The following is a 27,043-nucleotide window of genomic DNA, read 5'->3' on the forward strand; positions in this document are numbered from 1 at the left end:
CTAACACAAGGTTCAAGTTTGAAAAGAGGTTCAGAGGTAGAACCAACTACTTCTAGTCAAGGTCATGTTAAGTCATTGTCTCTCTCATCTTTTCTGCAAGACAAGTTGTCACAAGTGTATAAAATCTCTTCCTAGGAGAAAGTTCCCTTCCTCTGGCTGGCAGTGGGTTCTAGTGTGTTCTTTCTCTCATCGTAAGATTCTTGAGGAAATTCCAATTTCTTAGAAGCCATTTTTTCTTAGAGGCCTAATAGTCAAAGGGATGCAAATGTCTCCCTTGTAACAACTGTACATTTGCCAAGATGGTTACATGTAAAAATGTAGTGCAAGGCCAACTTCCTTCAGTATTTCACAGAAAAAATACCCCTCTCTGGGTGCAGAGAAAGAGCAGCCATAACTGACCTGCGGCAAACTCCAGAAAAGGTGTGGCGCACTGTCTGGAAGAAAAACCAGCAAGTGAAGATGACTGTCCTGAGATCTCAGATGAGCAAAGACAAGTGTTTTCCTGGCTCTTCATCCTTCAGACTGAGGCAGGTTACCAAGCTGACCCCAGTGCAAGGGAACAGAAGTCTCGGCCAGGACAGAGAGGGTCTTGGCAGCCCTCCCTGCTGGCTTCTCAGAATTGCTCTGTCTTCTTCCAAATGAGCTACAGGAGAACCAGAGAACCACAATTTTAAAACTGACTTCATCTGCAAGAATCAAATTTACTTTGGCAGTTCTCCAGAAAGGGAAAACAGACAACTAATCCCTTTCCTACTCCCTTCCCATGACAAAATGAACAGTTACAGCATAAGACCTATTGGAGCCAGGTTCAATTACAGAAAAACATTTGAAGATCTGAAATATTGCACAATGTGCAAATGTGGAGAAGCAATTTTAAGGCTCATTAAATGTGTGAAGACTTTCTTTAAATATCCCTTTGTCTTCATCTGGCCAAACTACCACCTTAGGATCATAAATGGCTCTTTGCTTCCTCCAAAACCTCAAGAAATACTGGGTGCAAAGAGCTGTCTTCAGGGAATCTTGGGTAGGTAAAGCTGCTCCCATTTGAGGGAAGGTCCTTATCTATTTGCCTTGTTTAAGTTCATCACCAAAGATGGTTCATCACCAAAGATGGTTCCTCTTATGAGCCATTTCATCATTGACTGAAAGCATAAACTTTTAATTTGCATAACATTATCAAACATTCTCAGCTCTAACATATAACAGTACTGTACAAAAGAGAGGTACTTCCTAAAGACGAAGAGTAAACTATCAGGAAGTACTTGCGCAGGAGCGAAACTTTAAAACTGACAATACAAATGTGGTCAGAACTGTAAGATCACAAAGTGCTGTGTTTTGAATGTAGCTTGTGCCCCAAAAGTTTTGCATGCTAGAAGCTTGATCCCCAGTGTGAGAGAGTTGAAGTAGTACAACCTCTAAAGGGGACCAGTTGAGTGTGGTCATATAAGCCTGTGATCACAGCACTCCGGTTGCCAAGGCTAGATGATGCATGTTTTATTCCTTCCTGGGTTACACTAGGAGAACTATGCTTAAGAAAACAAAAAGCAGAAGACAGTGGATAATAATTAGTACTAGAAACTCCATGCTTAGTAATGAGGGTGTCTCAAATGCTGAACTGGGTCTTGGAAGAACAGGAGCAACCCATGCTTTGGTTCCTTTTATGGCCACCTCTTTTCTTGTTTAGTTACCATTACATCTGTCTTTCAAGGCCAGAACAAAACACTGGTAAGAATCAGCAGAAAGGAGGGAAGATTATTTAGTGTAGAAGTTTGGAAAGTCTGGCCCATGTTCAGCTACCTAAGGAGTTTATGATTGTAGGAGAAAGAAGGTTAAATTGACTCCTGCAAGCATCCATGGACTCTTATAAATCGCTAGGAGCTGTGCCAATGACACAAACTTCTGCAAGAAGAAAGTTCCAGAAGGATACAGGACGGAAATCTGTGGAAATCACTCTGCCAAAATTTTACATTATATTTCATATATATGTGTAGATATATACATATAGAATGTGTGTGCAGATAAGTATGTGTGAGTCCTGTATATACGTGTGTATTCGTGTGTGTGAATACATGCCATGGTGTATAGGGAAGTCAGAACACAATCGAGTATAGATCTTTACCTTCCACATAATTTTTTATTTTTAAACAAAAACTATCTTTTTTCATCTTACATACCAATCCCAGTTCCTACTCCCTTCCCTCATTACCTCCATCTCCCCCCCACACACACTCTTTATCTACTCCTCAGAGAGGGTAAAGCACATTGCTTTTAGGAAGGACCAAGGCTGAACAAGGTACCCCTCCAAAAAGAATGGGCTCCAAAAAAAACAGTACAAGCAGTAGGAATAAATCCTGGTCCCACTGCCAGTGGGCCACAGTCTGCCCCAGCCATTCAATTGTCACCCAAATTCACAGGGCCTAGTTTGATCCTCTGATGGTTCCTTCCTTGTCTGGTCAGAGTTGGTGAGCTCCCATTGACTCAGATAAGCTGTTTCAGTGGGTGTCCCCATTCTTCCACATGATTTGATAGAAGGTCACTTTGTTGTCACTACTATATTGCAGGCTAGCTGGCTTGTGAGCATCCAGGAATCTTCTATCTTATCTCTTCTCACTATAGGATCACTGAGATTGCAGATGGCCTGCTACTTCAGCCACATTTATGTGGGTTCTTGGGATACAGGTCTTCATACAGGTGGGGCAAGGGATTTACCCATAGAACCATCCCCTAGCTCTCCATCAAAACTTTAAAAAGTGATTAGAAAGTCAAGTTGGACCTAGCAATGCACACCTGTAATTCCAGCTACTCAGAGATAGCAATCTCAGTATCAACCTGCACAATATAGTTTTCTGAGAAAAGAAAGAAAAGGAGAGAAGAAGGTGAGGTAAAGGGAAAGGATGTGGGGAGACAGAAAAATAAAAATAAAGGGGGGAAGAAGGAAAGGAGAGAGAAGGGAAAACACAGAAAATAGATGAAGGGTCTGAGGACAGGGCTCAGTGGATGGATCCTTCCTCTACTGTCTGCCCACGATTGTGCCTAGAGGTAGTAGTGGTTCCCCAGGAGGCCATGGTAGTGTTATTATGTTGTGAGTCACTTCCTTCCAGACCTGTACTCCTTGGACCCCTGCATCACCAGTCTGTCTTCACATCCTACCAGCAGCTGTGGTGCTTCCATGATAGAACCCTGACAAACGTATGCAATCCCTCACCTCCCACCTTCCCCTTGATGCTCTACCGTCAGGATCTCCATTTGTCTCCATCTCTCCATGAAAATATCTTTACAGTCACTTGTAACCTAAAAATCCCCAACCTAGTGACTATTAATTCTTTTCTTGGAATTTAATACTTGCTTGCCTCTTTGGAGACTGTGTTATTTATTTATTTATTTATTTATTGTTGCTGTTGTTGTTGTTATCATTATTATTATTACCCTTGAATCCTTCTCTCAAGTGTGTGTTGTTAGCCTTCTCCCCATCTCCAAATGGTTGAGAGTCACAAAGCTTGACTCTTGGGACCCTCCCTTCTCTTTTTAGCCAAGCTTACCCAGTGTTGAAGCTAAAGACGACAACACTGGATTGTAGCTACAACACTTTCTATCCCCATCACCCCTGAACTCTATTTAATTCTGGACTGTACTTGCACCTGGCTAGTGTCAATTATGACCCAGCCGAGCAGAAAGGAATTTGCCCTTGTGTCCCTCCCTCAAATCTGCTCTCCCAGTCTCCACATCTCAAGAATGCCATGACTCAGTTGCACTGTCTTCATTTTCCATCTCCTGATAGCTCTATGTTAGTAAGCCCATGACCTATCTCAAGAACACTTTAAATTGAACTCATCCACGGCTATTTTTGTCATTGTAATCTGCCTCTTCCTACACAATACTACACCAAATCCCACAACACCAACCTATGGGGGTCCTCACACCACTCTCACCCAGACAACAGTGGACAATATCACAGTTATCACACAGTCCTGATGTCTTAAACTATCTGTTACAATCTCTAAATGATTCCTATTGCAGTTACTATATCCACTCTCCCATATATGTAAGCTGTGACAAATATTTAGAATGGACAGCTTCAAAGACAAAAACATATTTTGGAATCTTTCTTTCATAAAAATCTAGCTCTCTTGTTTTTTTTTCCACAGTGACTCAGAGCATTTGACTGGGGAAAGAATGTGACAGAAGCTGCCCAGGGACAAGATATACTCCCAAGGACAAGCTTCTAAGAACCTGACTCCAAGTAGGGCCAATCTCTGCCTAATAATGTCATCAAACTATGGATTCATTAGTAAGGTTAAAGCGTTTATGATCCAGACACATCCTCAAAGCCCTACCTCTGAATACACTGCTCAGGGAGTAAGCCTTAGTCACATGAGCCTTTTGAGGAACACTTTATATCCAAACCATAGCAACACTTCCAATCTACAAATGGGCACTGTGATTGACAATTATACTCCTAGCCTAAGTAGATGACAGCCTATTAATGGTCAGGAAGAACACGCTCTTTTACAGAAGGGAAACCCAAAGAATAGATTTCTGAGATACAAAACCTGACAATAGTTTTTATAACCCTGTTATGATACTCTGAACATTTGTCCTGCTGGATATATGACCTCTAGGAGCCATTGTTGTAATTTTAAAAAGCAGCATGCAAGAGAAAAACAGCACGTGTCAGAACTCACATGGAGGAGTTTTTATTAAGGAAAAGGGAACATAAAAAAGGGAAGGGAAGGGTGGAGACCAGCCTCTGGAGACAGGAGCAGTAGAAGAGAAGGGAGGGGCAGAAAGAGAGTGTGGAGAAAAGAGAGAAAGAGAAGGGGGAGAGACAAAGACGGGCAGAGGAGCAGAGAGAAGGGGACAGACAGAGATAGACAAAGAGAGATAGGAGGTGGGCAGGGTTCTTTTAAAAGGGAACACAGTGAATATGCACAGCAGGTGCTCTTAGTGGCTATAGCTGAGGACGTAGATTGTCTAGAACCCAAGGGCAGGCCAGTACACATGCCTGGATACTAACAGCCATGACATTCGTCTTGCTTCTGATCTTATAATGAAGCAATCACTAAAGGCAGTAAAGAAAGGCAGAAGAATGGATGGCACTAGATTCTTGATTGTGTGAATTATACAAGATTGCTTTAAATAGGTTATTAATTTTCCTATAGTTTAAATCAGAGTTGAGATTTCTCTCACATGCAGCCAAAAGGACCATGATATTTACACCTTCATCTATTCCACTCAGTATTAGTCGTCGTCCTGCCTCTAGCGCAGGGTTCCTCAACCTTCCAAATGCTGTGACCCTTTAATATAGTATCTCATGTTGTAGTGACCCCCAACTATAAAATCATTTCATTGCTACTTCATAGCTGCAATCTTTTGCTACTGTTATGAATCATGATGCTAATATCTGATATGCAGGATGGTCTTGGGTGATCCCTGTGAAAGGGTCATTGATCCCGGAAGGGATCATGACCCACATGTTCAGAACCAGTGCTCTACAGCACGCTAAGCTGTCTCTCATGACAGGAACTTTGTACTCCTTATTTCTGGTTAGAGTGCTGTGTCTCAAAACCTGCTTGTAGGCCTCAGTCAAAAAATAGTCTGACTAAAAAACCTCATTAGTAGAGCAATAGGCTTCCTTAATCTAGGCTTTTGTTGTTTCACTCACTTCTTTTGTTTTGAATGATATTTTATTATGTTATATGTATAGATGCTAACTTTGTGGCTCACCTGCTAAAATGCAAGCTCCATAAGGGTAGGAACATGATATACTATGCAGGTACTTAGCAAAACATAGCCTATCAGAAAAATCTTAGGTATTTCTGACTACAGGGCCATAGAAGAGAGAGAAAGTATTGGTTATGGAAAGCTCCAATATTTTACCTTCAAATTTGTGGGAAACCATTAATGGGCTGAGACATATTATACAATAGGCTTGACAGAAGCAAGACTGGATGCAGAAAGACATTGGTTATGGCAAAGAAATATGACTCTAATCAAAGTGATAACTTTTGACAAAGAACAAAGAATAACCTAAGCTCATTGAACATCAAAAACATGAAGAGTAGGCATAAAGACAGGGTAAGAACTGTTGATCACATCTCTGTTTCTAATGACAGAGGCTGTTGCCATCGCGCAGACTGTGCATAAAAAAGGAGCAGTAATCAAGATTCTGAAAAAAAAATGGATCTAACTCTGAACACAATTAATCTGAGATGCTGATAACACCACTACTAGGAGCTCTCAATTTTGGACAGTATGTATGTAGGGATGACAAGGAAGATCTAAGCCTAGAAATAAAAAACAAGGATTTTATTTAAGTCAGGAGATTGCATGAGGTCACAGAGGAAAACTCAAGAGAACATAGGTATAAGGATGAACCTATAAACCTATAAACCCTAAAGAATACGAATATCTAAAGAATGGGAAGCATGAAAAGTATCTGTGATGAGACAAAAAAAAAGGTGGCCCAGAGGAAGAAAATCCAGAAGTGTATGATTTCATAATTTCAGGAACTTTACAAAGCTAAGAGTAACAAATAATGATAATGCTTCATTGAACTGAAAAGTGCCCATTTGATTCAGAAGCCAAGAAGTTTGGGGAAAGCATCTCAGGACAGTTTCAGAAGAAACTTGGCTGTGGTGGGGTAAAGAATGAGGAAGGCATGACTAATGAAGGCAAAGTCTTTCCTGGACGTTCAGTGGGGGCCAAAATCCCTGGGCCTTTCATCTTTCTGGCCTTCTCCCCAAGTTCCAGAGTGAAACTATTTGTTCAGAAAGTCATTGGCTCCATGACTCTAACAAGTCAACAGAAAGAAGACCCATTCTTCTGTATCTACAAATATCTTCATTATGTCAATCGTAGTGAATTCATTCCTTCTGAAGAACACACTATTCAAACTTATCCCAAAATAAAAATAAAAGTGAGAAAGAAATATGCACTAATAAGTGATTCCCCTTTCAATCTCACTTATAACCTATTCTGTAGGAGATAGGTAACTGTAATGGGCAATTTACTGTATATCCTTCCAGACTTTTGTTCTTTTGAGAGGAGAGAGACTGGTATATGGTATCCTGAGACTGTGCATGGCCTTAAATGTCTTATGAATATGGGAATAGCCTTAAACTCTCAGTCTTCCTGCCTCCACCTCTCAGGTACAGGGATTACAGGAGTGTGGGGTTCACTCAGAACTTTTTTGATGTATTCATGTATACATCACCCAACAAATAAATAAAGACATATTATTTGCCATCAGATCTTTTGAAAATAGCTTTCCCTGCAACTTTTGAAAATACTAATAATTTCAATAAATTATAATTGGGATATCTTCTGTATATTATATGTAGATAATATTCCCCCCTTTATTTACAGTTTTTCAATGGTTTCAGTTACTCGCAGTCAAGTGCTATCTTAAATTGTTAAATGGAAAGTTCCAGAAATAAGCAATACATAGTTTAAGTTGTGAACCCTTCTCAGTAGCATGATGAATTTCTCAACATCTAAGGCCATGCTGTCTCTGGCAAGCACCTATAGGCTAACAAACTACCCATGCATTCATCCCATAGAAACCTTTTCAGTCACCAGGTATCTGCTGAGGTATCATAGTATTTGTATTAAGATTTTATTTTATTTAACAATAGCCAGAAAGCACAAAAGCAAGGATACAAACAAAACATGGAAAAGAAAACACAGAAGGACAATTTAACTCTAACTATGAGACAATATTGTCAGGCACATAGGTATTAGTCAGTATTCATAAGTTTTAGTGTTGTGGCATTTAAAATGTTTTTTATAACGTAAGGCTTCTCATCACAGTGAGATCTGCTCCTAGAAGCACCAATATACTTCAAAAGAGGATGATAGGCATCAAAGAACCTCCACATGGAATTTGCTTTCATTATAGCAAAGTTAGCCACTGGGCAAGAAACTGTTGTTGCCTCAAGTGGTGACAGTATACTGTCCAAACTGGCAAGGGGGACACAAAAAAAATGACTGCCGAACTTTGTCAAGACAAGGTAGGACAGGCCTCCAAAAATCCTGCGTCACAGAAGTCTGTCAGATATTCTAGGCCTATAAGCAAAAGATGGATGCCCCAATGTTGCAGAGGAAATTTGGGTGACTATCCAGGCAGCCAGTTGTTTCTGTCATTTCTATAGTTTTGGAAGTTGCTTGCTTGGCATTTCCTGTCTACTCAGGTAATAGTATATCCTTCTTGGGTTTTTGATGGGGTTGAAAACTAGTTAAAGTTATATTTTTCTTTGTTACCAAATTCAGAAAAGAAACTTGGTGGAGGAAGGGAGGGTAGTGGAGAAAAATATATAGCTCAATAAAAACAAAAAATAAATAAAACAAAAATTTGAAAAAGACATATCAAGGCCCCACACTAGCCCCCAGCCTTTTCTGTCTCTATTCACACATGCCTACAACACATAACAAAGTTCCCAAGTTAGCCTGCAGGCCCTTTTGGCCTGCCATCCTCCCCCTTGCTAGTCTAAACTCCCAGGCTATTACCATGTATATGCTTCCTTCTGCTGCAACACATATCTTTTTAAAAATAGCAAGGTTCTGCCTGCCTTTTGTTTTTCTCTGTCTCCTGCCTCCAGAGAGAGAGCCTTGCCATTTTGAGTAACCTTGGTTTCCACCTAAAGAGTAATATTGTCTGCTGGTTTCACTGAGCCCTTGCTTACATGTCCCTCTTGAATAAAGGGTATGCACAGCATATTTTGCAGTGCCAATACTACTTCACAAGACATGTATATGTACACCAATAAATGCTTGTTATTCTTCTTTTAATGGACATTAATGTCATTTCCAATTTCTTCCATATAATAGTACAACATTTCATTGTGTCATTTTATGTACATTTTATTATACATATGCCAGTATTCATGTAAGGGGTACTTTGAACACTTAATTGACTGGTGAAGGTTGTTTATTTTTAAATTTTCCAGATTCTGACAAAAATTGCCCAAGTGCTGCAAAATTATAACAACAATGAACACATTTTCCCCTGTGTACCACCAGCCCAAGAAGCCATCTCTGTCTTCTGACCTTTGACACATGTAATCAATAAAATACGTCACCTCAGTGTTTAAGGTATATTCCCATAATTTTATGTGAGTTGAGCCTCTGTGGTGTTCATTGATCATTAGCATTTATGGTATTTCCCCCACATTGCTCCTCACAATACTCTTGGACCAATTTTTCTCTATGTGAACTCTCTAGTTAGCATGACTTCATCCTTTCCTCATTACATGCATAACTGTCTTGCTTTATTTTCTGTTGCTGTGATAAAAAACCATGATCAAAATAAGCAACTTCAGAAGGAAAAGGCTTATTTCATCGTACACTTTACAGTCCATCATGAAGGGAAATCAAGACAGGAACCCGGGGCAGCAACTGAAGCAGAGGCCATGAAGGAGGGTTCCTCACCTGTCTGCTCCTCATGGCTTGCTCAACCTGCTTCTTATACAGCAGGGATGGCATCACCCACAATGGTATGGACCCTTCCACACTGATCATCCGTCAAAACAATGCTCCCCACGCTTGCCAACGAGCAATCTGATGGAAGAAATTACTCACTTGAGGTTTTCTCTTCTCAGAAAACTCTAGATTATGTCAAGCTGACAAAACACTAACCAGGACAGTGGCAGACAGGATCTCCCAATACATAGTGCGGATCTGAACTTATTCCATACTACTACTGTCTCGTGAAAAGGGGTCTGGGTGTCTCTTTGGTTTGGGTTCTGTCAGTCAGATCTGGAAAGCATTTCCTCTATTGTTTGTTTGTTTGTTTGTTTGGATTTGTGAGTGCATGTGGCTTAATAAGTTCTTTATGGTTCAGTGCCATATATATATGTATGTATGTATGTATATATATGACATATATATATTAGATTATGATATATTGTATATACACTCACAAACACAAAACAAAATTTAAATAAATCTTTAAAAAATTTTACCTGGGGCTTGTGAGATGACTTGGCAAGTATAAGTGCTTGCTGAAGAGCCTAGAGACGTGATTTTGATCCTCAGAAACCATATGGAAAAAGGAAACACTCCTCTGGCCTTAGCACACATACCACACACACATACACACACACACGCGCGCGCGCATGCTCAAACATACACACACTCACAATTAATAAAACAAATAACTTTGAAAAGAATATGATTCATTCAGCTTTACTTGTTAATGAAAATGATGGCCTACAGACTTACAGTCATTTGAGGCTGAAATGTACCCCATAAGATCAATATGTTTCAGCAACTAGTATTGGGGAGGTTATTGGAGTGGCGCTTACACAAGGAAGTAGGTCTATGGGGACCAGAACTTGGAAGTTTATCCTTCTTAGCTGCTCTGTGTCTCCTGTCTCCCCAAAGGCATGGAAGTGTGAGAAATGGTCACTCCTTGTTTCCAGGACTCCCCCAAGCTTACTCGTACAGATCACAAAAAGCCAACAAACGTCCTCAGCCGACTGGCACCAGAAACAGAGTATATCCCTTACGCTGCAAATCCGTGACTTTTGCCCACATTCAGAAGAAGGTCTGTGGCTTTAGGAGCCCTGTGTGACCCTGACCACATAATAAAGGATGACCAGATTTATGAAAAGGCCAGCCATGACATGGCATTTAAGATAAGCTGGAAAGAGACCTGCTCATCCTCGCAAGTTCCAGGGATGCTACAGGATGTCTCTGGGGAGCTGTTTCAGAAGGTTTGCTTACCACAGCTGTAAACACTCCCTTCATGCTTCCTGGTAGGTGGCCTGTGGTGTATCATTAACTTTCCAAACTGGCAGCTTCCTTTGCAGGATGTGGGTCAATCTTGTCTTTGGACTCAGCACATTATGAGTATTATTTCAAATTTTGGTCAGCATTTACCTCAAATAAGTAATTGGTACAGTAATATCCTCAGAGTAAAATGTATATTGACCTTACTACACAGAAAGGATGCTGTTGCTAGTCCTTTCCCTTTTCGGTGAAAGGGGCTATGTTCGACATGTTTCTACCAAAACTGATGAGAGACCAATCTGTTCATTCTAACCTACTTTTTTCTCCCTACAAAAATGTTCCATGTACCCAGACCGGGTTCAGAGAGGTGTGACAGTTTGAGTTTTTTTCCTGCTTATTTGGCAAACAAAACAATGAGTTGTTTTTAAGAAAATGAGTTTGTTTAGTACACTTCAAAGTACTGGACATAAGAGCAACAGAAAATTGCCTGCCAGGGTTTCACTAGGACATTTGAAACACACATATACTTATTTCTTCCTCATATTCATCCACACAACTACCTTCTGCTATTCTTCCTCCCTTGCCTCTCTGGTACCCTTTATTCCCTCTCAATGGCCCTGCTTTGTATCACACTGCGCATATGTGTATTAAATCTAGATTTCTCATGAGAGAGAAGACCTAGTATTTTTGTTTCTTCCTTCCCCTCCCCCTCTCTGGTTCCTCACTCTCCCTCCCCTTTAGACCTCTTCCACTCCATCAACGTCACGTATATATATGAATATATATGAATGTATATAATGTATACATATATGAATATATGTCACATATGAAAACATGATACTTGTCCGAGCCTTTTATTTCATTTAATTTGAAGAGCACCAGTTCTATTCATTTTCCCGAACATAACATACTTCATTCTTCTTTATTGTTAATAAAATTCTAAACATTCTTTATACATTCATATGTTGCTGGACTTCTAGATCATTTTACCTCAAATTTAAGGACCTATCAGCCTTCCCATCTTTACTAAACTGACCAACCCTAAATTGGAAGAGGAAGACCACCCACAAAGACCCTTAAAACTGTCAACACTCAGGAAGAAACCAGGCCTCAGCTCCTCTGTTTTGTGTGTGTGTTTCCTCACTCCTTGTTATATCCTGACTTCACCTGCTGATTCTGTCTGCTATGTTCAAGATTTCTCTGATGATACCTGTCATGCTTAATATTCTTTTTCTGCCGTTTAATTCTTTTTGTTGTTGCTTTTCTTTTTTTATCCCTCTATCATACTATACATCCTGACCATGGCCTCCACTACAGTCCTCCCAAATCCTCCCAATGCACACCTCCCTTCTCATTCAGATCCACTGCTTCTCCATTTCCTCTCGGAAACAAGCAGACCTCCCGGTGATATCAACCAAACACACAGAACAACATGCAATACAACTAGGCACAAACTCTCATATCAAGGCTGGCTGAGGCAAGCCAGTAGGAAGAAAAGGGCAAAAGAGTCAGAGATTAACCCATTCTCACTGTTAGGAGTCCCACAAAAACTCCAAGCTAAACAGCTAGGCATGAATATAGAGGGCTTAGAGCAGACCCATACAGCCTCTGTGATTGCCACTTTAGTCCCTGTTTAGTATATCCTGTGGAGCCTGTTCTCCTGGTGTCCTCGACCCCTCTGGCTCCTACAATCTTTCTTCCCCCTCTTATGTCGCATTCCCGAGCTCTGCCTAAGGCTTAGCTGTGGCTCTTTGTGTCTGCTCCCATCAGCTGCTGAATAAAGCCTCTCTGATGATGACTGGGCTAGACTCTGATCCATGAGCATAGCAGAATATCATTAGGAATCATTTCATAGACATTTTGGGTTGTTTGGTTGGCTGGTTTTGGCCAGTCATGTTTGGTTTTACCCTAGATCTCTGGACTATCCAACCTCTGGTTCCTGATAGGCAGAGTTGGGCATGAGCTTCTTCTTATGGCATGGGCCTTAAGATAGACCAGTTTTCGGTTGGCCACTCCCACACACTCTGAGACGTCACTGCCCCAGTGCTTCTTGCAGGCAGGACAGGTTGTGGGTTGAAGGTTTTGTGGCTGGGTTGGTGTTCCAGTTCCACCACTTTGATCCCAGCCTGGTTACTGAAGTTGTCTCTGTGGAAACCTAGTGCTTTTAAACCTGATAAAGACCCCTAGATGGTAATAGAACCTTTAGGAGATGGGGCCCAGAGGGAGACAGTAAGATCACCAAGGGTGTGCCTTTGAAAAAGATACTGAGACCCTAATTCCTTTATATCTCTCTCCTTTCACCTCCCAGTCACTCTGAGGAGAATAGCTGACCTCTTCATTTGTCCCTACCATGATGTCCTAGACCAGCACAGGTTCAAACCATCAGGACCAAGAAACTCTGAACAAAGCCTCCCAAACTGAAGCTTGTCTTAAACTGGTTATCTTGGGTATTTTCTAGTAGTTATAGAAAGCCAAATGACTATGGGGACAATTAGGACTTGATAAAATGGGGAGGCTAAAAGATGTTAGTTGGCTGAGGAAAAAATAATGTGCTTCCCCTCTAAGAAGCACAGAGGAGGGACATGATCAAACTGTTGAGGTCTTTATAGGTAGAAGAACACTCTTGTCTCTGACCCTTATCATGACAAATAAAACATAAGAAACTGAGTACTCAGAGTTTTTCTTCATCTCTACTCCCATATGCCAAAGGAACCTCCCATTTGCTAAGCCCAAAGGAACCAGTAAGAGATTTGCATATTTCTGATCTCAGCTCATAGCTTACAGCATAATGAGTAAGATAGAAATACACTGATATAAATATACATATTTTATACATATATATAATTTCTTAAAAACTGAGTTTGTGACAATAAACAGTTATCCAAATCCCATTAACATTCCATGTTTTATGTATATCCTCCTTCCAGCACCTAGACACAGATGAGGGGAACACAGAATCATTACCTGAACTGCACCCAATTTTGTGGCAAAGAATAAAAAATCAATTTCAGTGTCAGTTGCAAAAGCATCTGTCTAGAAATAAATGGTACACATTTCCATGTGTCATTGGCCAAAACATATCACGCAGCTCAGACGTGTATTGTTGCACAAGTATGCATTGTAAGAGGCATTACAGCAAGGACAATCAGCAAATCTGGCAAGCAAGTGGGCAGTGTGGCAAAGGAGTCACATGGTGACCAAGAGTTCTCTACCAAAGTCCACTCTGACTCTCCAGTGACCACATCTACTACTGTTTCATGCAGAAAATTCTTCACCTTTCCCCTTGGGAGGTTAGCCCTTTGGGTGTATGCAAGTTTTTCTTTTTGAAGTCAAATAGAATGTGAGAAGAATCCCAATATAAAAGTCAGTCTGTAACCGAAGGATCTAACTGTACAAATATGTAAATGAACCCCACAAACCTGGTTGTGAGTGGGTTTAGGAAGAAACTAATGGATGGCAGCTGGATGGAAATAGGTTTTTCACAGTTGAAATCAAACATTACAGGCAAGCGAGGTTAAAATGGCCCACATGGTGATGGATCAGGATTTGTAATATCAGTATGAATGATACAGAGCTTTATATACATTCACATCGATATATGTAAAAAGATTCATGATGTGTGTATATGTACAGATTAATGCACATATTGATTTGTTTGTTCTGTCAGTGGAGGGGGACTCTAAGGAATAACATCCTAGTAGCACTGAGTAGAGGTCTTGGTTTTTAACATCTTTCTGTAATGAAAGAAAGCAGACCTATGCGGTAACATGGCTAAATTTAGGACTGGGAAGGATATTTACAAGATAAACCAGGAGCATATGCAAGATAAGCCAGGTGCTGAGAACTGAGAACTAGAAATAGCAATGCACTCCTGAAAGGGGATATCAAAAGAATATGCAGCCAATTGAAAGAGTTCCCAACAACCAAACCTTTAATGTGAGCAACAAAAGAAATAACATAGTATTGTATTTGGGGAAGAAAGAAAATGAATCAGAGAGGAAGAAGAATAATAAATATCCCTCTCTGTCATTCCCCTGTCTCAACCATCCTGTTCCCTCATGTTCTCCTCTTCCTCCCTTTCTTCTCTTACCCCTACAGCCTCCATTTTCTCCCCCACCACCCCACCATGCTCCCAATTTTCTCAGGAGATCTTGTCTATTTCTCTTTCCCTGGGGGATCTATGTGTGTCTCTCTTAGGCTTCACCTTGTTGCCCAGCTAATTGGTTTATTTGATATATTGATATCTAGTTTCTCGAGTTCTTTGTTTATTTTGGAGGCCAGCCCTCTGTCCGATGTGGGGTTGGTGAAGTTTTTTCCCCCATTCTATAGGTTGCCGTTTTGTCTTGATAGTAAGCTTACAGAAGCTTCTCAGTTCCAAGAGGTCCTATTTATTGATTACTCAGTGTATGTGCTATTGGTGTTCTATTCAGAAAGTGGTCTACTGTGTCAAGGTCAGGAGGCATCTGGTAGGAGCCAGAAAGAAGAAAGAATTTAGGGAAAATTTTACTTTTCTTCATACCTACTTTTGTCTTTATCATACTTTTCATTAAATATTTGTCTATATAAATAATGTTTAAGTTTTCCACAAGGAACAATAAATTTCCTGCAGTAATCTCTGAAGCATCCAGGAAGAAGATAGAGCCCCACAACCATGACTCCACCTGGTTGCTATGATATCACCGATGCCGAGAGAAGGGTCCAAAACAAGCCCAAGAAAGTTCATGCATGAACCAAGGTAAGAAAATTGGTCTATGAAACTCTGTCTTGGAAGCTGGGAATTTTCAGAAGGTGAGAATGTGAGTACTATGTCAGTCATGGGTTCCAAAAATAAAAAGAGGCAGAAGACAAAAGGCCCAAGCAGAATAAAAGAAACCACCAGTATAGAGGGTTGAGTAACTCCAGAGAGGACCAGTAAAAGAAGAAATGAAGTTTCTCCCTCTAACATTTCAATTATCCATTTGGAATGAATGTTGAGGTTCTGAGAAGACAACTCCTAGACCAAGAAAAGAAAAAATTAATGTTCTACACTGCTTGGGTGATTGGGATATCTGAAAGGTTGTGTGTGATCAAAACACTTCATCAAATGTGACATACAGCCTTCCAATTCAGGACCTTTCCAGAGAGAGACTGATCTGGGCAGAGTGGAAAAAACTCAATATGGAACTAAGGGGGAGGGTGAAATTCAAAACAAATCTGCTAAAATCAAGAACAAGACTAGGTTGTACATTCTCTCCATACTTATTCAAGTACTTGAAGTCTTAGCTTGAGCAATAACACAACTGAGGGAGATTAGAGAAATACAAATTAGAAATAAAAAAGTCAAGGTATCTTTATTTGTAGATGATAGCATACATAAGTGACCCCAAAAGTTCCCCTGGGAAACTCCTACAGCTGATAAACAACATCTCTCACAACAGCCTCAGAAAATATAAAATATTTCAAGGCAACTCTAACTAAACAAGTAAAAAACTTGTATTGATGTGGGATTCCCCTCTGTATATTGTGATTATCATTGATTAATAAGGAAAACTGCTTTGGGCCTATAGCAAGGCAGAACAGAGCTAGTTGGGGGAAAACTAAACTGAATGCTGGGAAAAAGAAGGCAAAGTCAAAAGAAATCATGTAGCCCCATCAGAGACAGATACTGGAAGGAATGTTGCCAGTAGGCCACAGCCATGTAGCGATACACAGTTTAAATAGAAATGGATTAAATTAAGATGTAAGAGCTAGCCAATAAAAAGCTAGAGCTCATAGGCCAAGCAGTGATTTAATTAATACAGTTTCTATGTGGTTATTTCGGGTCTGAGTATCCAGGAACAAACAAGCAGCCTCCTACTATATTGTATGATAAAAAACTTCAAGATAATGAAGACAGTATCAATGATAAAAAGATCTCCCATGATCATGGATTAGTAGGATTAACATATCTAAAATGACCATCCTACCAAAAAGCAATCTACAGATTCAATGCAATCCTCTTCAAAATTTCAACACAATTCTTCACAGAACTTAAAGAACAATTTACATCTTTATATAGAAATACAAAAGTGCATGCTAGCTAAAACAATCCTGGACAATAACTGCCAGAGGTCTTACCTTCTCCAATTTAAAGTTATACTACAGAGCTATACTAATAAAAAACAGCATGATATTGGCACAAAAAACAGGTGCTCTGATAGATGGAATAGAGTTGAAGACCCAGACATAAATCCACATACCTATAGACATCTGATTTACACATTGGAAATACACACTGGAAAGAAGACAACAGCATCTTCAACAAATGGTGCTAGTCAAACTGGAAGTCTAGACGCAGAAGGATGCAAACAGATCTTTATGTGTCACCCTGCAGAAAACTGCAAATAGATCAAAGATCTCAATATAAAACCAAATATACTGAACCTGATTAAAGGATAGAGGGATATAGCCTTGAACTCATCAACACAGGAAAGTATTTTCTAAATAGAACAGTATTAATGCAGGCAGTAAGAACAACAATTAAGAAACAGGACATCATGAAACAGAAGCTTCTGTAAGGCAAATGACACTAACATTAGAACAATGTGGCAGCCTACAGAATGGGAAAAGAATTTTACAACAGATCCAAAATAGATAAAGAACTCAAAAAACTAAGTGTCAATAAAACAAATAACCCAGTGGGTAGAGTGGTACATACCTTTAACCCTAGCACTCAGAAGATACAAATAGGTAGATCTCTGAGTTTGAGGCCAGCTTGGTCTTCAAGCATGATACAGGACAGTCAGGGTTATTACACAGAGAAACCCTGTCTTGAAACCAGCCCTCAAAAAAGAAAAGAATCTAATTTTAAAATATGGTACAGAGCTAAACAGAGAATCCTCAAAAGAGGAAACTCAAATGGTTGAGAAACACTTAAAGAAATGTTCAACATCCAGTGTTGGACTGAGCTCCTAAGGTCCAAATGAGGAGCAGGAGGAAGAACATGAGCAAGGAAGTCAGGACCACGAGGGGTGCACCCACCCACTGAGACGGTTGGGGCTGATCTACTGGGAGCTCACCAAGGCCAGCTGGATGATGGAGCATGTGATCAAACCGGACTCCCTGAACGTGGCTGACAAGGAAGGCTGACTGAGAAGCCAAGGACAATGGCACTGGGTTTTGATCCTACTGCATGTAATGACTTTGTGGGAGCCTAGTCTGTTTGGATGTTCACCTTCCTAGTCCGGGATGGAGGAAGGAGGACCTTGGACTTCCCACAGGGCAGGGAACCCCGACTGCTCTTTGGACTGGAGAGGAAGGGGGAGGGGAATGGAGGGAGCGGGAGGGAAGTGGGAGGAGGGGAGGAGGTGGAAATTTTTAAATAATAAAAATAAATAAATAAAATGTTCAACATCCATAATAAATAAAATGTTCAACATCCATAGCCATCAGGGAAATGCAAATCAAAACTACTTTGGGATTTCATTTTCATCTGTCATAATGGCTAAGATCAATAAAATAAATGACAGCCAATGTTGGTTAGAATTTGGACTAAGGGGAGTTCAAACTTACATCGCCACTATGGAAATCAACGTGGCAGTTTCTTGAGAAAATGGGAATCAATCTACCTCAAGATTCGGCTACACTACTCTTGAGCATATACCCAAAGGATGCTTCATCGTACCACAAGGACACTTGCTCAACCATGTTGATACTCTATTCATAATATCTAAAAACCAGAAACAATCTGGATGTTCTTCAATATAAGAATGGATAAAGAAAATGTGGTACATCTACACAATAAAACATTACCCAGTCATTAAAAAAAATGCCACCATAAGATTTGCAAGTAAATGGGTAGAACTAGAAAAATAATCGTCCTGAGTGAGGTAACCCGGACCTAGAAAGACACATATGGGGTGTATTCACTTATGTGTGGATACTAGCTGTTAAGTCAATGATAATCAAGCTATAATTCATAAGCACAGAGCATAGATATAGCATAAAGGACTAGAGATGAGAGATTTCATTAAGAAAAAGAAAAAGACAACTATGGTTACATTGGAGTGGGCTGGAACAGAATCAAATGTGAAATAGAAAAGGAGGGGTGCGAGAGATAATACAAGGAGAGACAGCTAAAATTGAGGGCCATTTGAGGGGTAGTATGGAAACCTGATGCACTAGAAGTAGTATCTAAAGTACATACACAAATGAAGGAGATCTCAATGAAATTGCCAAATAATGGGGGAAACAGAGTCCCAACTGGACATCTCACCAAAGTACCAGGAATGGCTTAGATCTAATTGAGTTGCTGCACAAAGAGGTCACATGGGAATCCCCAAACCACACAGGCTATTCCCAAGACTATATATTACTCTCTAAAAACCAAGGGCAAGGCACCATTGCTAAAGACATCTGCACAACTCACTGAAGATGGAAAAGTCTAGCTGGTACCTATATAGCCTTCATTCCTACACTCTAGCATCTTTGGTACTTTGCACATGACTAGAAGAGAAATGTAAACCTAAACCAATCACAAACTCTTTGATCTATAGTGATATCCTGCCTGCAAATACACTAGTGCAACGGTGGCACAGAACGTGTGGGAGTAACCAACCAACACCTGATTTGACTTAAGACTCACTCCAGATGAAACCAACGCTGCTTTGGATGACCAAGAACTGGACACTAGATAGCTCAAGGACCTAGAGGAAAAATAAATTTTTTTTTTAAAATTTTTGTTCTTTTGAAAATGTATTGGTGGCTCCTAATGATAATATAGATCAGTGTCTTGCTCAAGCCATCATCAGAGAGGTTTCCTCCTACAGCAGATGGGAACAAATACAGACTCACAGACTACACAGAGAGTTATGAGACCTTGGAACACTCAGCCCTAAGTGGTATGTCTCCATCAGATCCTGCCCCTCAGAAGTCAGGGAACTCACAGAAGAGGAGGCAGAAAGAATATAAGCTAAAGGACACCAGAAAATAAGGCCCTCTACAACATGAACAAAGCTCACATGAACTTACAAAGACTAAAGCAGCATGGGCAAGACGTGCACAGGTCTACACCAGGTCCTCTGTGCTTACGCCTTCCAGGTTAGCAGTTCTATGGGATTCCTGAGTGTGGGAATGAGTGGGTCTTGGGTTCTTTTCCTTCTGTTTGTTTTGCCCAATTCCAATGTGATAGTTTTTGCTTTAGCTTATATTTAATTATCATCCCTTAGAATGTTTGTTTTCTAATGAGACAGAAAGAAAGTGTATCTAGATGAAAGGGGTGGTGGAGAGGAACTTGGTGAGGGGACGCCATAATCAGACATATTATATGAGAAAAAAATCTATTTTCAATAAAATAAACATAAACAATGTCAAAAGATATCCAAAATCTTCCCTTCTCAATAAGGAAATTTCCTCAGTTGATGCTCACACTTGGAGAGGATCCCTGAGTAGAAGAAATGTGTCATTGTCCTCCCTCACCAGTTCAGAGGTTCAAGTTTCAGAAGAGCTAAACTACAGCTTCTGATAAAAGACCCATATGGGATGACTGGTTGATTTTATCAATTTCTTGGGTCCCAATTCTATATTTGGCCCAAGTTCATGTCAATGTAGTAGGAGCTGCAGGCTGCGTTCCTGCCGCCCTGGCTCACGGCCACCTGGCTAGCTTATACCCCGAAATAACAACACACAAACTGTATTCTTTTAAACACTGCCTGGCCCATTTCTATTTATGTGTGTAGCACCCCAAGGTGTGCTTACTGGGAAGATTCTAGCCTACGTCCATCCTGGGTCGGAGCTTCATCGCGTCTGCCCCAGAGAGGAGAGCTATTGAGTCTGAGCTCACTTCCTCTTCCTCCCAGCATTCTGTTCTGTTTACTCCACCCACCTATGTTCTAACCAAAGAGGGCCAAGCAGTTTATTTTTTAACCAATGACCTTCCTCCATCATGTCAATACTGAGTATTTTCTTCTCTGTCAAAGAGAAGAGAGTTAAAAGGGCTGTCACCATGGCTGCTTGGGAAAGAAAACATACCTGGACAATGTGTAACTAAAACAGGACAAAAAAAAAATCCCCAAACCAACAACCTACATAGGGTATTAACAATAAAGCTCATTGAGGCCACACATCATCTTTGAAACTCGATTATAAGGGGGACAGAAGAATTAGCACTCCTGTCCCAGAATATTGATATGCCACAGGAAAAGATGGATCTACAGAGTTCCTAAGGATGTTAAAATGTCAGATAAAAAAGTAGTTGGAATTAGATATAAAAGAGAACTTGGGATAGGGATGCTAAAACTACATTTTGCAACTAACAGCTAGCCAGTGAAAGGGTTACTGAAGTTTGAGACAGAAGGATTGAAAGAAGATTCTAGAGAGGAAAAAATAAACTGCTACCAATATACGAAGGGACATTGCAAGAGGGAATGCCCTGTCTCAAAAAGAAAAAATACCCCTCATGACTTGTGATGAGGACTAGACATCAAGAAATGTATTACCATCTGTAACTGCAATTACAGGGAGAGCATGTGGTGATCTTCGCTCTGTGCATGCTTTTACTATGCCTTTTCTTCTCCCTCACATCAAGTTCATTTTGACAATAAGTCAAGGTGTTTGCTAAAATGTTGTCTATTTCTAACCATGGGGGGGGGGGGTTGTACAAGTACAAGCAAAGAAAATTTTTAGTGGCATGAACTGTGAAGGGAAAATATAAACAAAATATATTGTTTCTTCTATCAAAGGACAAAACTCCATTTAAAAAATTTATGAAGCCACTTGGCAGAAATTGAAATTCCCCCAAAGGCCAGCAGTTATTAAGAACAAAATATCTGGCTCAAGGTTGTATACTCCCCTCAAAAGATAAACTTTGCTTCTCACTTGAACCATTTTGAGTTAGCCAACTATGTATGAGTGTGAGGCCAAGCTCTGGTGACTCTGAGAGGCACAGGACTCCTTTACACTAGGAATAAAAACCCAATCCGACCACTGGTAGATGTTGTGGCATGATTTGACAGAGCTACACATACTTCTCCAGAGGTGAAACTTTTTGTTTTGCCAAAATATTTTGGACTATGTCTTGTGACCCTAGACTCATTCATAATACGACCAGCTGTCCTACAAATGTGACTGGCAACCTCACAGCATGGGAACTATCCAACCCTATCACAGGAAATCCAGTTCATAGGAGTAACTTGCAAAACTTAAATTCCAGATGCATAAACCTACCATCAAGCCTCGAAGAATTTGGGAAACTCTAAGGTTACTCAGACTTTCATTTACTTTAAAATAACATCTACCTTATCGACACCCATCATTTGGGGACTCTTTTTATTACAATTGTACAAAAGCAATCAATCTCCAATGGCAACAACAGTCATCAAAACTGACCAAATACTACAGATGATAGAAATCTTACTGGAAATATAGAAATTTTAGAACAAACTAAATTCATTTCAAAATGAAAGATGTATAGAGAGTGGCTATTACTTTGAGAGAAGAAAGGATACTGTTTCAAAATGATTTCCTGAAAGACTGAGTAAAAATGAAATAAGCTACACAGGACTATCCCAGACCTCAAGGTGGGAAAGAGCCTGTACTTTAACTTACCAGGATTATTGACAACATCAATACAAATGGAATCTGAAGTAGCTAAGGGACAACAGCCAACATTTCTCAGTATAGATGTGCAATTCAACTTAATCTTGAACAATTAAAATACTAGGCTAATACTTTAGAATAACACTTAAGTCTGTTCTAATAAATTATACATGAAACAAACTCTGTATGCTGTGTTGTTTTGCAATACTTAGAACATCTTTGAGGGACTGATGAGATGGCTCAATGGTTGAAATGCCTGTTGGAGATCAGATCCCCAGAACCCACATCAAAATGAAATTCCAGCCTTGGAAAGCAGAGGCAGGGGATCTCTGCAACAAGCTGATTAGCAAGCCTAGCTGCATCAGTGAGCTCCGGGTTCGCTTAGAAACCCTGTCTCAAATTATAATGTGTCAAGGAAGATTCTTGACAACAACCTTAAGGCCTCTACATGCACCCACACAAACACACACACACAAAGAAAAACAAACATCTTTGATAATTCAACTGTGTTCAAATTGGTGCATTTATGCTGAACATGGTGAACCAGTACTTAGAATGCTCAGACAGGAATACGGCTGCAAGTTTGAGGCCATCATAGGCTACACAGTGATACCATTTCAAAATACCAGTAACAGTGAAGATGATGTTTAAACAAACCGTCAAGAGTTTAATTAATGCAATGCTGACAAATAAGTTTTAACTTTGAAACAGCTTAAAACATGCCAAATATGTTTCAAGAAACCTGTTCTTGCTATCAAAGTAACGAATGAAATAGATTGATAATCCACCACCTACTATTAATACTTTTCCTTGACTTTCTTTATAGGTAAAGTTTGAACATCTAATTTTTTTATTAAGACAATAAATCTTTGTCATCTTGATAAAAGAACAAAAATGAACTTTCAAGTTCAGACATAGGTTTGTTAACGTGAAAGTGGAGTGGAATGGGTAAAGTAACTTTTGTTGGTCTTAAAGGATGGGGGAGGGGACCAATGAGATGGCTCAGCAGTGAAGGCACTTGTTCACAAGCATGGTGATCAGAGTTCAACACCAGGAACACACATAAAAGTGGAGAGAACCAACTCCACAAAGGAATCCTCTGACCTCCACAGATGCACACGCATATGTACACACACCCAAATTAAATAACAACTAAAAAAATTGATAGGAAGGAAATGTCTTCAATACATTCAATGTAAATAACCTAAAGTTTCAAATAGAAATAAAGATGTTACAAAGAGAAAAGTAATGGATACTTAAATAATTTGTAGTCTATAACTATAAAATTTCTAAAAGGCAAATATCCTTTTTGAATATTACCTATGATGAAATCAAATTAGAAACGTAACTGGGATATCTCTTTGTGCAAAGAAATTCAACTAAGCATGTGATATGTCAAAGAAAATACTCTGTAAATTCCAACTGCAAGCATATAAAATAGAATAAGTAAAAGACATGTTTCAATGAAAATCTGTGATATTCTCAATGCTTCTGGTTTTGTTTTGGTTTTGTTTGAAATGCAGTCTTATTCACCAGCCCAGGCTGGCCCGGAACTTGCCATCTCTCTGCTTCTGACACCATTATGCCTAGCTTAATAATGCCCAATTTTGCCACCTTGATATAGCTACTATAGATAATACCAATATAACAGAAATAGCACAGTCTGAGGACACATTCCGCATTTTATTTACATTTCAAGACTAACTTTGATCTGAAATCACATATCCATACACCTATTTCCTTTTCGTTGCTTCACTTAAAACCTCTAAGCATGTTTTATTAAACAAAGACTGTAAACAAATATTTATCATGTCTGTTACATGGAACAAACGGGAACAGCTTTTAACAGAGATTCATCAATACCCCAAACATCTTTTTATTATAAATACAGGTATCAAAACAATCCTGAAGCTATATGATGCTATAGTAGTCAGCACCCACACCCGCACCGCTTCGAGTTAACACAACTGTGACTACTCATTATACCTGCTACTTAAACAGTTCGCTGTAGTCTAAGGACGATGGATAAGCATGCCATTTCTGCTCTTCCGTCTTGAGACTTTATTGTTCAGAAAGACAAAGGTTTCCACTGCCATCTGACACTCCTTTGCCGTGCTTTTGTCTTGAAAACCTGAATTCAATTTTGAATACTTCAGGCTCATGTTTAAATGACAGTGCTTTAAGAAGAGAAAGAAAAATTGTGCTGCACTTCTCCTGTTACCTGAAAACATAATAGGTGTACATATATTAAATATATTCTTACAACTGTCCAGGTCATGTTTACCAGCTGGAATTCTTTTACTTAATGTGTGGGTATTTTGCATGGTGATATTTAATCAAGACATTAACATGAGTAGAAGGTTGTTGATTTAAGACAAGTTTGAGATCCACTAAAATCAGTTGTTGTACGTTTGTCCTTCTGGTGGTTGTGGAAGCTTCATATTTTCTTTGGACATCATTAGACGTCTCAGCTCTTGGAGGACAACTTTAATGCTATAGGAATTTTGCCATTTTGCTAATACTGGTATGCTTCGTGCATCCACCTGAGAGGGGAGGAAAAAAGGGACAATTAATTACCAAAGTACTGCAGAACCATAGCTAAACATAGTGGAGCAAATCAGAGTAGAGAAGAGATCACAAGGTCAAGCCAGCCTGGGATAGACATGGAAATCCTGTTTCACAGTAAACAAAATTAATAATAGTACTACTGATGATAATGTACTACTATGTACCAATATTTTAAATATACCTAAACAAGAATGCTATACTGTGACATTTCAGATTTAAATGTATACTGTAATGCTAAGGCTCATAATTAATATATTTAAAATAATATATTTTAAAAATATTCTTTAACAAGAAAAGCTTTAACAAGATTTTCTAAAAATTTAAATTTTAAAATTTATTTTCTGTACTTTACAATAAACATACAGCAATCTTATTACCAGAGCTATCATATGCATACAAACACTATATTAAATAACTACATTTATAAACCTTCTTGATGATTAACATGAGTAGAAGGTTGTTGATTTAAGATAAATTTTAGATCTACTAACACTGGTCAGAATACTCCTTTCTATTTCCAATAAAATTCAAAAGGAAGAAACAATTTAAACTACTTCTACATGTAGACAACATGATCTTATACTTAGACAACTCAAAGAATAGCATTAAAGAAACTACTGGGAGTCCAGGAATGATGGCGTACACCTTTAATGCCAGCCACTCAGGAGGAAGAGGCAGGTGGATCTCTGATGGAGGAAGGTCATTGGTTAATAAAAAAAAAAATGCTTGGCCTGATAGGTTAGAACATAGGTGGGTGGAGTAAACAACAGAATGCTGGGAGGAAGAGGAAGTGAGGCAGACACCATGCCTCTCCTCTCCAGGGCAGATGCGATGAAGCTCCTGCCCAAGATGGACGCAGGTCAGACATGCTGAATCTTTCCCGGTAAGCCACAGCCTCATGGTTCTACACAGATTATTAGATATGGGTTAAAGCAAGGTATGAGAGTTAGCCAGCTAGAGCTAATGGGCCAAACAGTCTTTAAATGAATACAATTTGTGTGTTGTTATTTCGGGTATAAAGCTAGCCAGGAGCCAGGAGCCGGGTGGCGGAACACAGCCCATAGCCCAGATCTCTGTGAGCTGGAGGCCAACCTGGCCTATACACTGAGTTCCAGGCCATCCAGAAATACATAGTGAAATTCTGTCTCAAACACATGGTGAGAGGAACAAGAAGGGGGAAAGGGGAAAAGGGAGAAAGAGGAAAAGGGGGGAGGAGAGAGGATGAGGGAGAGATAGAAAGGGAAGACAGAGAGAGGAGAGGGGGAGAACAAGAGGGAGAGTGGGGGAAGAAACTACTGAAGCTAGTATGTTCATAGTATCCATGATTTTAAAAAAGTTGTATCTTTATCTACTTGTAATGAATCTAAAAACTAAAATGAAGAAATTTAAAGGGAGGGGATGGTAGATGAGAACATGAGGAAATAGAACAGTCAAGGGGGGAGAGAGGAGTGGGAGAGCAATGAAAGAGACACCTTGATATAGAGAGCCACTATGGGGTTAGGGAGAAACCTGGAGCTAGAGAAATTTCCAAGAATCCACAAGGGTGAACCAAGCTAACACTCCTAGCAATAGCGGAAAGGATGCCTGAACTGGCCCAACCCTGTAGTCAGAGCGGTGAATACCCCAACTCTCATCAGAGCCTTCATCCAGTAACTGATGGAACCAGTTGCAAAGATCCACAACCAAGCACCAGGCCGAGCTCCAGGAATCCAATCAAAGAGAGGGAGGAGAGAATATATGAGTAGGGGAGGTCAAGTTCATGATGGAGACATCTTCAGACAGCTAAACCAATTTTGTGAAACCTCATCAACTCTAGACTGACAACTATGCAGTCTCCATGGGACCTAACTAGGCCCTCCATATGTGGGAGACAGTGGTGAAGCTTGGAGTATCTGAGAGGCCCCTGGCAGTAGGACCAGGGTCTATCCCTGGTGCATGAGATAGCTTGTTAGAGCCCAATCCCTATAGCAGGATGCCATGCTCAGCCTTAATGCAGGGGGAGAGGCCTGGTCCTGTCCCAACTTAATGTGCCAGACTTTGTTGACTTCCCATAGGAATCCTTACCCACTGGGAGGAGTAAATGGGGGATGGGCTGCAGCGGGGTAGGGCAGGTGGGAGGAGGGGTGGGGGAAAGGGGGAGTAACAGTGGTTGGAATGTGAGATGACTTGAGAAGAAAGGAGGGAGGGAGGGAGG

General features: G+C 40.0%; 1 protein-coding gene across 2 annotated transcripts in view; it reads right to left on the reverse strand.

The window, feature by feature from the left end:
* Positions 1–23,943: 23,943 nt before the first annotated feature.
* Positions 23,944–27,043, reverse strand: part of Ube2v2 (ubiquitin conjugating enzyme E2 V2) — a 30,683-nt gene continuing 27,583 nt past the window's right edge. For both annotated transcript variants that reach the window (XM_075970621.1, XM_075970610.1), the window contains one exon: positions 23,944–24,824. In XM_075970621.1, the coding sequence (XP_075826736.1) occupies positions 24,678–24,824 (147 nt within the window). In that variant the 3' untranslated portion in view covers positions 23,944–24,677. The remainder of the gene's footprint in view (positions 24,825–27,043) is intronic.

The sequence above is a fragment of the Microtus pennsylvanicus genome, chromosome 1, assembly GCF_037038515.1.
Source record: "Microtus pennsylvanicus isolate mMicPen1 chromosome 1, mMicPen1.hap1, whole genome shotgun sequence".
NCBI classification, from domain to species: domain Eukaryota; kingdom Metazoa; phylum Chordata; class Mammalia; order Rodentia; family Cricetidae; genus Microtus; species Microtus pennsylvanicus.